A 14,932-nucleotide genomic window follows, 5' to 3' on the forward strand; every position below is an offset into this window, starting at 1 on the left:
GTAGGTTTTTAAACTATTTCTGCACTTTGGCTACATGAGACACTGTCTTCAATCTGCCCCAATATAATCACCTCTGATTAGTGGGATTTTGCATCAGACAGATTAACATCTCGCAAAAAGAGGTAAAATGGAATACACGAAGGTAAATGGAAATAGTCTATAAAAAGAAAGATGGACTGGCTGTTGGCTGCCAATACAAATGCAGTGCTTGTAGACATAGAGCATCAGTACACACCCTGCTCTTGCAGCCAAGTATTACTCACTATAAATACAGAAATAGAAGAACATGTAGCAGTTGTCCAAGACAAACACTCTTTACCTGTATCTTTACTTGTTTTCTATAGCACATTCTCATGTGGGCGTCCGTTTATTAGGTATCAAGTGCCTTATTAATACCTTACTTAGAGGTGACAATTGAGACATCGGTATGCAGGGAATGTTCTTAACAACGTGTGGGTGTCTTTCAGACAACACAACTACATCTGTGTTACTGGGACAGTCACACACCTAGTGTGTTTTTATTTTTGAATAGGGCACCCAATAGAGAAACATTTCCACATACCTTTCTATTCACTATTGTTTTTCTTCCTTGCATAAATGTCTTTATCTGCTTCAGGTGCCATGAAGTCTTCTTTTATAAGTAGATTAAACAACTGATTAAGCAACCGTGAAGAGGTACAGATACAGATTTGTTTTTACACAAATATTTTATTCCCAGTAATGAACTATTTGAATTGGGATAATTTAGTAGATTGCGTTTAGCTACAAACTTTGTAAACCCCTTGCAGTATAGCAGTAAACAGCTAATCCCATTTAGGTGCATCCTGGGATTTTGAAAACTGATCAAACAAGGATGTGACCAGGGTCAGACCCTATTCACATTGCACCTGCGACCCTGTTAATTCCTGGGTCTGCCCCAGGAATAGGGAAGCGGTTTGAAAGGTTTACATTGTCAATAGATGGCCACCAAAAGGCCAACACAGATAAAACACTAGGTTGACATTGGACAGGATAACTATGCTAATACCTCTCTGGAAAGAGAATTACTGGGTTGAGGTTTAGTTTTCTTTTTACATTTAAACGATCAAGAAGTACCCACACACTTACAAGACAACCCTTTACTATAGAATGTCAAAATAAACTGGCATTGGGTTAGACATAAAGCTGGGTTGAATTCCCACAAGGCACTTATACTTCCTTTTATTGACAACACTGAGTTTCAGAATGGACATGCCTCTTATCCATTCACAATATGAGTAGGTGGCGTGACTAGCTTGAAATGCTTGGTTGACAAAGATACACTTCTGGTTGTGGCCTTTGATGTAGCTGTTGATAGGTATGGCACCCTAGCGGCGTATCCTCTGGCCTTCCTGCAGGCAAAGCACTATATATCCTCGGTGATAAAACAGTTTTCAGAGCGAGATTGGACGAATCCAGTGGACACATTGTTGACAAAACCCCCCATATTGCAAAAAGCCACCTTCCTTTATTATAGATAGATTAGGGTTGACATAGATCTTTCGACCTTAAATAGTGGCATGTCACAATGGTTATCTACATTTCCTGATTACAATTGGAGCTTCCTGATGGGTCGATCCACCTCCCACGTATGCTACACATGTTTAGAATGATATCACATATTGTTTGATTTGTAGACAGAACTTCCGAACTAATGGGCGGGACGCCCATTAGTTCGGAAGTTCTGTCTACAAATCAAACAATATGCAGTCCTCACTAATTAATTATATTACATTCACAATGGATTGGGCCATTTTTGGCGTAATCTCGTCCTCCATGAGAATCTGTAGAGGAGGTAGACATCTTTTATTGGCTATAAGTGCTGCGGCCCGTAAAACAATCCTTCATGAATCTCCCTCACCTCTGACTTTTCCACTATTTAAATGCAAACTATTCAATTTATTTCGAATGGACTGGGTCGAAATCAACTTGAATAAAGATTCAAAACTTGACAACTTCTTTGTAGTATGGGAATCTATATCGCCACACTATCTCGGTGAATATGAGACAAATTCATCAAAGTTTAAAAAACATCTGGTATGCTCGTGGAAGGGATGAAAATTACATGAACCAGACTTATGTTGGGACCATACTCCTTGATTTAGGCCTTTGAATTCCCTCATTTTGGGGCATATCTTCTAGGAATTACCTATTCCACCCAGGATAGTTTCTACATCATGCACCCAAGACAGCTGCCTCGCCTGGTACCCTTCGCATGTGGAATTTATTACCCAAAATAACTGTTCCAACCCAGCATTTTGCCCATTGCGCTCTCTAAGTTTTGTTTCCCTTTCTTTTATTCCTGTGTGGTTTTGTTACTTGCTGTATTACTAGATGTAATACTAGATGCAATACTAGATGCCCACACACACAGGGTAGGTATTTGGACATCCCTCTCTCTAGTGCTGACTTTGCAAAACTGCCTACATGGTTTTGAAAAGGTGCACAGTTACTTTCCCTTTTTCTTGCTTTACGCCTAACCTTATAATTCTGGGGTGAAGGTCTGTTACTTAAGTAACAGAGATTTCTGTTATATTTCTTGTGTTAATAATAATAATAATAATATTTTTATTTATACAGCGCTCTTTCTTCAACAGGACTCAAGGTGCTCTATAGACATCAAAACCAATGCACATAATACAGAAGATTTAAGTAATACAGCAAAAGACAAACCACACAGACATAAAAAGAAAACCTTGAGCATGCAGGATTGGTGAAGGCTTACCCATTGGTTGTATTTCACCCTAACAGGGTACCAGATGAGACAGCCATCTTGGGCGCACTGCGTAGGCTTACCCTGGGTGGAATAAGTTACCCCTAGAAGAGATGACACAAAATGGAGAGATTGCAGCATAGAGTAGGGTTCCAACAAAGCAGTCAGGTCCATGTATTTTTCATCCCCTCTACAAGTGTACCAGTTGAGGCAGCCATGTTGGGCCAACTATGAAGGTTACACTGTGGGAGGTGAGCCATACAAGGGCCCAATTCATATACAGTATGGGAAAACGGGTGTTTGTGTAGTAGTATAATATACTCTGTATGGAAAGATCTATGTGAACCACATCCTGTCCGCAGAGGAACAACCCGAGGCAATCAGTGGACATACACATTACAGGAATTGCACACAGTAAGTTGTATTCAATGGCTTCTGCTCGCTGTGACAGGTCACAAGGTCTGTATTCAACTGTCCCCCTGCACACTCCATTTTCCCCTCGCTAGGTTTTTGGAGGATTGCTTGTTTTCAGCTATCCTTGCCATTTAACCCCCTCGCCGGCTGCATTGAATACACAACCCAGTATGGTGGAAGTACGCTGTTTGGAAAAAAAACATTTGCAGGTAACCAATGGAAGGGGGAAAATAGTTTTTTTATAACATTATAAATGTTCTAGCCTCATGGGAGCACTGTGGCTGGAAAGTGGTAAGCACACTCAAGTCTGCTGAAAATGTTATATTAAATGTTACCTTTAATACAAAAAATTTAAAAACTAAAAAAGATGGAAAAAGCAGGTTACACTTTTTCTCACCCCAAAAATGGATTCATAAACAGGCCCCCTATTCTGTTCACAGTAAGGACTAAGGGCCTTATTTTAGTCTTTTCATTTCTGCACATGAGCATATGTTGGGTGTGAGCGGGCATGGCAAACTGCTAGTCTGCTGCCCCTTTCGTCCCTACCAGTGCGGGCGTTGGGCAGCGGCCACGGGCTGCACCCATGGGAACACCCATTGTTTCATAGGTGTTCCTAAGAAAACGCTGAGTGTTCCTATAGAAATTAGGCAGTGATGCGGCTGCCAGGGGCGGGCAGCTGACGTCACCAGATGTCAGCTGCCCACCCTATTCCCATACAGGTAACACGCACAGCTAAGACACCAGAGAGCGTCTTAACTTTGTGCGTATCTTCAAAATCATTCGATGGTCAGCGACCATCGAATGATTTGGCCACCGTACCTAAGGCTGCGAATGTTTATGCAAAACATCCATTTGCAGCCATATGGGGAACTTGGCAAGCGATGGAGGGGCGGGCGGCTGTGCGAGCAGCGGGCGGCGTTTAATCCATACGTAATGCTACAAAATTCACATAGTTGCATGTGGACCAGAATAAGGTCCTAAATGGGAATACCTCCTTTTGAGATGAGAGACCTTAAAGGCCCTAAAGACCTGCTATGGCCTCATTAAAGGTTTAGAGGAGTCTCAGCATACATTTATGGGGAACACATCAGTCAATTGTGTTCTAAGGTTTTAATATTAATGTGACTTAAAAGATGAAGGTACAGTTTTTACAATCAAATAAAATACACTAAAGTACTTTGAAGTTCCTTCTGTAATTTATCTGTAGATTAAACTAAACATTACTACCATTGTCTATTACAAAGTGTTCACACTGACCATAATATGATGTCATGGATCTTAGCAGACATCTAAAATGTACTTTTGTTTTTTTCATCATTACTTGGTATATTGTGGCGAGCCTTTAAATTGTTTATTAGATTTAATTCTCATTCAAGATATCTCTTGACATGTCAGGGACTTCAATGTCACTAGTTATTTAGAATACTTAAATTACAGATGTATTTTGTTTGCTTAAAAGTAAAAACTAGGCAAATTGTCTTTAATTTTACAAATTAATTTCATTTCACGTGTGCTGTACAGTTGGAAGCAACTTCTGTATAGTTTCCTATCATCTACAATCTTCTGTTAATTCCTCATAGCCCATGTTTTCTATAGTTACTTCCTTCTCAGTTTGCCATCATAACCTGATGTTAGGGAGAGCAGTTGATAAAGTGACGGACCTTAACTAACCATCTAGTTACTGATGATCTCCTCAATTACATCCCGTTAATGTTCTGTTTTGTCCCTCCACAGACAAATGAATAAGCTCTAGTATGCAATTTTATTCTTTTTTTCTCCATTGGTAAAATCAGAATAATAATTAAACCAATAAATTTTGCTTAAAGACTTCATCCCAGCACACATATTTAATTAATTTTGAAGTGTATGGGACTTGTGTTGAGAAGCAGAGGCTGTTGTGGTAGGATTGAAATATTAGGTCTGGTAAAGTACAGATGTGTCCTCATACTGTACATTCTTGCTATGTTCACAGTAAACATACTTTTAATTTTGCCTAGTCGTGAGCGCATTTATTAAGGCCAAACATCTTTTTGTCCATTTTCCCAATTATGCGTCTTATTTGCATCTGTATCTGCGGCTGCAGCTGTGTCTGGAAAACACTGTAATGTAGTATTTAATATGCAGATAGAGCCACCATCACACACAAAATATAGACATACTATACCACGCATAATTTTAATCAGCAGAGCCTGCTTGTGCACCTTATTTGAATAACAATGTGATTTAAAAAAAAAACAGCTGATGTACAGTAATAGGGTGCAAATTTTTTAAACAGCTAAAAAAATCGCACCCTATTGCATATATAATACGGTGCCAATTGGTAGCCAAAGTCAGAAATGATTTCTGGTGATTTTTTTAGAAACTGGAAAGTGTGATTTTTAGTAAAGGTGCGATTTTTTGGTAACGGGAATATACAATTTTTTTTATAGTAATAGTGTGCTTGTCAGGACCTATCATAATGGGGGGGATGTTGGCATCCCCCCATATTTAAGAAACCAGCACCAGGTTCTTGGACCCTGGCTCTAAAAATACGGGGGACAAAAGGACCAGTGGTCCCCCATATTTTAAAGCCAGCACCAGACCCGGGCCGGTCTCTAGCGTCCCTGGGCGGTGGATGCCGGGCTGATAATTTTGTTGTAAATAATAGATTAAACATTTAACATTGGGTTGTGTTGTGGAACACAAATGTCCCAGCAAGCCTCCCCCGCATGCAGGGACTTGGAGAACCACAAGTCCCAGCATGCGGGGCATTAATGGGCCCACTGGGATATGTAGCCCCACTGTATAACCAACATTACAATAATCACACACATACACCCAGAACAGTATTCAAAACATTACACATGTTTAAAAATCGCACTCCCTATTACTTTTTTACCCCCGAAGTTAGCAGATCTGCCAGGGAACATTCAGTCAGGATAATCCCGAGAGGAGATGATATCTGACATCTCAGTTACGGGATTTGGTTGTGATGACACTCAAGGTGCCCATACATGATACAATTATTGTATACAATTTGGACTAGATCGCATAGCATAGGTTTTGCAATGCAATGAGATGAGATGAATTCTAGTACAAAAAGTATGTGCAACACATACTTTCTGAGCTGTGCGATGAGATGTGTGACAGGAACCCGCATCTCATCGCACCCAGCAATTGTACCGTGTATGGGTACCTTAACCCCTTCACGACATTGCCTTTTAAGGTAATTTTTTTTTTTTTTTCCTCCTTGCGTTCAAATAAGCGTAACTTTTTTAATTTTCCGGCTATATAGACACATGAGGGCTTTTTTTTTGCGGGACAAGTTGTACTTTTTAATGGTACCATTTACTATACCGTATAATATTCTGGGGAATCAGGAAATAATTCAATGTGGGGTAAAAAGAAAAAAAAACGCAATTCCACAATTTTGCGCTGGTTACGGTTTTTTTGGAGTTCATAGTTCGTTTAAAATGATGGGTTATCTTTATTCTATGGGTCGTTACGATTCCGGTGATACCAAACTTATATAGTTTTCGTTACGTTTTACGACTAAAAAAAAAAATAGAATATGTTACGGTTTTTCGAATTTGCGTCGCGTCGCCATGTTCTGCGGCTTATAACTTTTTTATTTTTCCACCTACGGACCTGGGTGAGGGCTCATTTTTTGCAGGCTGAAGTGTACTTTTTAATTAATACCATTATGGGATATGGGCGACTTTCTGATCTCTTTTAGCTATTTTTTTTTGGGTAGGCGATGCGACCAAAAAACGTAGTTTTGGCGTTGGGGATTATTTTCCGTTTACGCCTTTAACCGTGCGGGATAACTAATGTTATATTTTAATAGATCGGACTTTTAGGAACGCGGCGATACCAAATATGTTTATTTTTTTTATTTTTTATTTATTTTTATTTGGGAAATGGGGAAAGGGGGTGATTTGAACTTTTAATATTTTTTTATTTTTTTTTTATTTTTAAACTTTTTTTTTTTTTTTTTTTACTTTTACTACAAGGCCCCCTAGTGTACTTGACCACTAGGGGGCGCGATCGCCTGTACTAGGTTCAGCCATAGAGCTCTATGGCTGAACGTAGTGATTTTATGCACTTCCTATTACATCCTGCCTGAGGCAGGATGTAATAGGTATGCATACACGGCCAGCACAGGGGTCTACATTAGACCCCTGGCTACCATGGCAACCGATCGGCACCCTCCGATCTCGCTGCGGGGGGCCCCGATCGGCGCCGGAGGGGGGCGCCCCCCCTCCGATCAGCTATTTAAGCACTGCGGGCGCTTTGCCCGCGGTGCTTAAAGGGTTAAACGGCCACGATCGGCGAACTCGCCGCTCGTGGCCGTGAGAGCAGGGACCTGGCTGTAATATACAGCCATTACCTGCTCTCTTTCAAGCCAGCTCACTCCGTGAGCTGGCTTGATTCCCCCGCAACCGACATATGACGTATATATACGTCATATGTCGTGAAGGGGTTAAGACATATTTCCTAAAAAATATGATTTTCGGGTCTGCTTTAGGGGGCTGTGCTAATGAAGCAAATTTGTGTATTTTGACTCCGCCACCTCCATTCATCACTGGGAGTCTTCTTTTAATCTCGTTATCCTGTAGACTTCACTAGGAAGTAGACGGGATGCAGGAAATGTTGCCTCTCTTCTGTGGGTGCAGGGGATCTGCAACTTGTGGTAGAATAGGCGAGTATGGGTTTAGGATCATTTGTGTAAAAGATAGTGTTTATATGTTTATAACTTCCCAATATGTATGTGCCACTTCAGAGCAGACTAGATTGTGCAAAAATAAAGACATACCCTGGAAACAAAACAAAATAGGCTACTGTACTGTATGTACTACTCTGATTATTAATCCAGTAGTAAAATAATGCCCCTTTCCCACTGCAGCTAAAAAACGGTAAATTGCCAATTTTCATCGCAATTTACCATTTTAAGGCTGCATTGGGAAAGTGACAGAGTTGAAATACCGTTTAAAGTTAAATGGTATTTCAACCCGTTTTTAAAGCAGAGTCCTACACGTTAAAATAACGTTTAAGAGGCAGTGGGAATGCCTCTTAAACGTTATTTAGCCTCCAGGCAGTCCCAGTGCCTGATGAGACCTAGTAGTTCTCACTTTGTGCATGTGTAATGAGTGGCTCATTAGTATGCACGTGCACTCATTACATATGCGCAAAGTGAGAACAACCAGTTCTCATCAGGCACTGGGACTGCCTGGACCCTGCATGGACCCCCGCTGCCTCCCCACTGCCCTGCATCCCCGTGCAGGTAAGTACAAGGGAAGGGGAGGGGAGGTGGGGGCACAGGGCAGGTACGGGGGGTTAGGCACTCTTTACACTTGGGGGGGGGTTAGGCACTCTACATTTTACACGGTTCACTGCAATGGGAATGGTACTTAAATGGTATTTAAAACGGTAATCTGCTGCAGTGGGAATGCTAATACCGTTTTAAATACCATTTAGGATTACCAGTACTTTAAACTGGTCTGCAGTAAAAAGGCGCATTACATGGTTGAACAGTGCATAGTTTTTGTAGGAGGTAAGAAAAAAACAGACAAAACTATCTGGAACCTTAACTCCTATCTGAAGTTATATACTATATTTATCATACATTGTTTGGTCTAACAAAATACAATGTGACAAATTTAAATATAGATAAGATTTGATGCTCGTGCTTTATATCTGACGATGTTCTGATTTAGGTCATTCTGGAACTCCAAATCACATGTGCCTACATAATATAAACTTTGGCTTTTTCTTCTTCCTATTGCAATTCAAATTTAAATCAATATCTTGTGGAAGCCAATACCCTTTTAATTCAATGAACAGCAAAAATATTAATATTTATAGCACATTACGTGCTGAGTGGTGCCCAATTGACTTTGCATTGTTTTGTGTTCTTTTTATGGATGTCTGTACTGCAAGAACTTGTCAGGACCTATCATCCACATATTAATGATAATACTATGACAAAGCTAATAAGAGTACATAATAGCTGTGAAGTTCAAGTTATAACAAGACTGCCGCCTAATATGTAATTTGCTCTCTATTCCCATTACCCAGCCCACACATTATCTATCTGTCTCAGAGTGTACTGTCTGGAAGAAATGAACTCTGTGTTACACGTGTTTGCCATGAAATTGCACATGCTTGGTTTGGGTTGGCCATCGGTGCACGTGATTGGACAGAAGAATGGATAAGTGAAGGATTCGCTACACATCTAGAAGATGTATTCTTTGCAAAGGTTCTGAAGGTAATATTTCTATATAGCTGGCTCAACCAATTCAGTTATGACACCAGAAATTGTCACTGATGGCCTTCTTTCAACAGAAGGAAGTCACATGTTCCGACTATGAATTTTGTTTCAAAATTAAACAGGGAGGGATCATTCCATGGAACAGTGGTTTCTACAGCCAGCTACAGTATACAGTGTATGTAGAACTGATGGTTAATAGCACAGAGACAAACATTTGAATAGATACATTAGCTTGCAAAATACTGTTAGATTAAATTTTGATGGCAGGTAAGAACTAGTCTGCCTTATATAAATGTGTACACTTACACACTAGGGTTCATTTTTGTTGGGAGCCAATTAACATATCAGTATACTTTGTGATTGTGGGAGGAAACTTTCAAGGCCTTCACTAGCTCCCCTTCCCCTACAGAATTCTCTTCAACCCCCTGACCAAAGCCCTCTTTTACTCCATGGCTTCCTACATCTGCAATCTCATCCTCATGTAAATAGGCACTACCTCCTGACCTCTCCAGTCAGACAGTGACCGCCACCTTTTCTTCCTTTTTGGTTACCACATTGCACTCCAGAATCTTTCTCCCATGCTGCCCCTCAACATTGGAACAAACGACCTCCTTCCATCAGACCTACCCCCAGCCAGCAGTGCTGCATTCCATAACTGAAATTCCACCTGATCATATGAGACCATGGCTTTTCTATTTCCCCACGTAGTCTAACTCGCCCTCTTGATCCCTCCAGTTCTCCCACTTGTGCTTCCTGCCCTAGTCATTGTCTCGCTCCTTATTTTTTCTGTTTGACTCCCTCCTTCCTTTAGACTGTAAACTCCATGAGCATGGCCCTTCTCTTGAATGTGCATATGAACTGCTAAGTTATAGATTTCATGGAAAACACTGTAACATATCATTTCATATGCAGATTCGACCACAGTCAAACACAGAATATAGGCATGATGCATATCATTTTCTCCATATGCTAAGTCAATAATATTGGTGTTATTTTGCCAGACAGCAATCTCCCATGTAATTTCTACTACTGTCCAAATCAATGCAGGTCACTTTGGTCACAAATCAGGATATAGAGAAATCTGGTTATATATGGCATGGATACACACAGTGTAAAGAGTGACTGCAGGATGTCTCGTGTTTCAGACTGTAATATGGGAGGAGGTAATGATTGAGCATAATGTCTTGCCTGGAGAAACAAATAAAAATCCCCATTAGGTAGAGAGAATTTAGCTTGGAGAGATTGAAAAGCAAACAGCTTCCCCTGGATCAAAAATGTTTTTGATGGACCTCAATTGTTCCAAACAGGTTGAAAGTTCGGATTGCCCAAAAGGTAGAGTGTTTACTTACTGTGAACACAGCGAAAACATACAAACTTCTCAAATATAGTGTCTTTGTCAGGAATTTAACTTATGAGGACTGACAGAGCCCCTTGAGACAAAGCTGCTTGTAACAGCCCCAGTCAATTTAGCCTAGTTGATAATGCAGTTTTAGGGGGTTATTCAGATGTGATCGCTAATGTGCTAATTCGAAAACCTAACGATTATTGAAAGACTGAACGCGTATACGTATCATAGCACGCATGCGCAAGACCAAACAGCGATAACAATAATTGAGGACTCTAATTGCAGTCCCCTTGCAGGTTGAGTGACAGGAAGTCACCATTTGAGGATGGACATCTGCCATTTTCTGGGAGTGCCAGAAAAAACACAGGCATGCACAGGCGTTTTCAGGGAGGGTGCCTAACATCCACTCCAGCTTCAATCAGCCTGTTATGAACTGATCAGTTATACATTCGCAAGTCAATCAAAGACTTGCGCAGGGAGAGATTTCACTCTGACTGTGTGGCACCTAACTGATTGCAGGCCACTGCAAATTCGTACAGCAAAATCTGTATTAGGCCTTAATGTGGTCAGCTACTGCATCAGAGGATGCAGTGGGGGGAGAGTGCCTCTCCTGCCCGGCACTTCCCAGCTCTGCAGACTATAGGTGTGTGCAAGCGGTGGCACTGCTGGCACACACGTAGTTACGGTCCTGATCAGCGGTGTGCCGCAGACCGATCGCGATTTATCTTATTTGCTGCAGATAAGATCTCCAGGATCTGGATCTGGTATCAAACACTGATTTGTCCAGTTTTCATCTGAACCGTCAGAATCAGAGAAAAACAGCCCAAGTTGGAGCAGTGTATGGGCACCTTTTAAATTTGCTTGCCTCCACCATTAAAAACATTAACATAAATATACAATATTTCAGTTTTAGATGATTGTTCCCAGTATCAATGACCTTTATATTGCAGTGTATGCGGATTCTTGAACCACACCAGTATCTGGGCATTTGGTAACAAGAACACTTGGTGCTTGGAAACAACAGTGATTATGTTGGATGTGTTTTATTTGTTACTCAACTGGCCGATTTCCGTGTTATTAGATGCTTGCCAAAAATAAATTTGTCATAGAATTTCACATATTTCATGGAATATTGAATAACAGTTCTATTTTTAACAAATGTTTTTTAATTTTTAATAGCTTTATACTTGTAAGTTCTCATGTGAGTCATACCCGGTGCTGCCATATGTTGGCTTATACAACAGATCACTTGCTTATCTTCTAGTTTTCCCACTGATTTGGCTTTGGAAATATTTTCTAGGTCTCATGATATCAATTATAGTGTATATTTCTTTATGTCTGCCTTTTATAACATTTTATCTGTCAATTTAATTTAATTTGTTAATTAAATAAATTTTTGAGCAGTAGTTTGCTAATGGCTGACATTACCTCTTCTCTCCACATAAGTCCCATTATTATGACTTTCTGCTCTCTACTGTATCTTTATTTCTATAGATTTTCTCTAATTTAAGCATGTTTGAAAATGAACATACCACACTCTGCTCAGATTCACACACCCACTTTGTGTGCAAATGGTCACATGCAGACATTTCTTATCACAAGACCATGCGACTCCATCTTTATGATTATTAAACCATCTTGCCCATGATGTAGTGATGTGGAACAGACAGCACCACTCTGCATGTTAGCTCTGCACTATTTGTCCATCTATATAGTCCCATTTTCATATTTATTTATGGCATTCTATATAGCAGTATTTACAGTACTAAGACTTGAAAAGTGATTAAGTATCAGCAAATCAGATCCTAACTGCCATGTTGCAGAGTGTATTTAACCCCTTCCTGACAGAGCCAGTTTTTGCGTTCCTGACAGAGCCCTTTTTTTTCAAATCTGACATGTATCACTTAAGTGGGTATAACTTTTTTTTGCTTTTACTTATCCCAGTGATTTTGAGATTGTTTTCTCGTGACACATTGTACTTCAAGTTAGTGGTAAATTTTGGTCGATACAGTCTGTGTTTTTTTGTGAAAAATACCAAAATGTCGTAAAAAAATGGAAAATTTTGCGATTTGCAAAATGTTAAATTTTCTGCTTGTGAGACAAATAATCTTACCACTCAAAATAGTTAATAACTAACATAGACCATATGTATACTTTATGTTGCCATCATTATTTCAACCTCATTTTCATTTTTTTGGACACTAGGAGGCTTAAAATATGAATAGCAAATTCTCAAATTTTCAAGAAAATTTCAAACACTGATTTTTTTAGGGACCAGTTCAGTTCTGATGTGACTTTGAGGGACTTGTATGTGAGACACCCCCATAAATGATGCCATTTCAAAAACTGCACCCCTCACAGTATTCAAAACAGCATTTTGGAAGTTTGTTAACCCTTTAGGTGTTTCACAGGAATTAAAACAAAGTGTAGGTGAAATTTCAAAATTTCATTTTTTTTGCAGATTTTCAATTTTAATACATTTTTCTAAGGAACACAGCAGATTTTACTAGAGAAATGTGACTAAAAATTGATTCCCCCAATTCTTTGGTTTTCATAAATATCCTATATGTGGCCCTAGTGTGCACGGTGACCAAACCACAGGCTTCATAATAGAAGGAGCACCTACTTGATTTTGGAGCCTCCTTTTTATGAGATTATTTTTTAGGCACCATGTAGGTTTCTAGGCACCATAAGATGCTAAAAGTTAGGAACCCCCCCACAAGTGACCCCATTTTGCAAACTACACCCTTCAGGGAATTCATCTAGGGGTATAGTGTACATTTCAAACCCCCAGGGGTTTCACCAATTGTGGTACAACTGGGCAGTGAAAATGAAAAAAATTAATTTTTCATTTTCACAGCTCAGTTGTATCAAAATTGGTGAAACCCCTGGGGGTTTGAAATGTACATTTTTGTGTAAATTTTTTACAGAAAAATGCAGTTCTGGCTCAAAATTTTTCATTTTCACAAGGAATGAAGGAGACAAAGCACCCCAAAATCTGTGCCCCAATTTCTCCCGAGTACGGCAATGCCTCACATGTGACCAAAAAATACCAGTTGGGTGCATGGCAGGACTCAGAAGGGAAGGAGTGATATTTGGTGGTGGAATGAATGGTGGGTGCTATGTCGCATTAGCAAGACCCCCGAAGCACCAATACAGTGGAACCCCCCCACAAGTGACCCCATTTTGGTCACCAGCTTTGGGAGGGGGGCTGGCGCTGCGGCTGGCGGGGGGGTGGGAGGGGTGCTGGCGCTGCGGCAGCCGGGTGGGTGGGAGGGAGGGGGGCTGCCGGGTGGGAGGGGGGGGGGCTGGCGATCGGTGGTGATACTTAACAGCACCGATCACTGTGTTACCGAGCGGCTTAGCCGCCGGTAACACAGAAAACGCTGCAATTGGCTGTTCACATTTGAACAGCCAATCGCAGCGATCGCCGCGAGGGGGGATGTCTGCTGTCAGGGACAGCAGACATCTCCAAACTGTCACCGCGTCTATAGACGCGGTGACAGTTTAAAACCATGACGTATATATACGTCTTCGGTCGGGAAGTACCTCCCGACCATGACGTATATATACGTCATATGTCGGGAATATCTTTATATATATATACACCCCGCCCATATGGGAACACCATTGGTCGCCGTACTGGTGACTGACAGGTCGCAGGGTACTTCTAGTTACCTGCCACGCCCTCTGACGAAGTCTTAGTGACGAAACGCGTCAGGGCGTGGCTAACTACGCTTTGTGTGGCTGTCTCCTTCTCCGGTGAATCCAACGTACCTGTCCTCTCCAGGCAGCGGCATCGCAATCCAGCGCGGCGGCGTCTTGTGAGCTGAGTCAGAAACTTCCCGGCAGTATCGTGAGCAGCTTTGCCCCTTGGCTTATATTATTATATCGTGTGGTATCCAGTCCACAGCTGTGTTTTATGTGGTACGAGTCCCCTACTTTGTGTACCTTGGAGAAATATTTTTTATCCATTAAAGTGTTTTGTGATAATACACCATGAAGCGCATCTCTTCTACCTTTGTTTATATATATATATATATGTATGTATGTGTGTGTGTATATATATATATATATATATATATATGTGTGTATGTATATATATATATATATATACACACATATATATATATATATACATATATATATATATATATATATATATATATATACACACACATATATATATATA

The 14,932-nt window shown here is 40.5% G+C and overlaps 1 protein-coding gene across 1 annotated transcript in view; it reads left to right on the forward strand.

Annotated features, from left to right (window-relative positions):
• AOPEP (aminopeptidase O (putative)) overlaps nucleotides 1-14,932 on the forward strand; it is a 384,109-nt gene that overhangs the window by 137,395 nt on the left and 231,782 nt on the right. The window contains exon 6 of the mRNA XM_083186692.1: nucleotides 9,203-9,392. Within this exon, the coding sequence (XP_083042818.1) occupies nucleotides 9,203-9,392 (190 nt within the window). The remainder of the gene's footprint in view (nucleotides 1-9,202; nucleotides 9,393-14,932) is intronic.

The sequence above is a fragment of the Crinia signifera genome, chromosome 1, assembly GCF_055691185.1.
Source record: "Crinia signifera chromosome 1, ASM5569118v1, whole genome shotgun sequence".
Classification (NCBI taxonomy): Eukaryota; Metazoa; Chordata; class Amphibia; order Anura; family Myobatrachidae; genus Crinia; species Crinia signifera.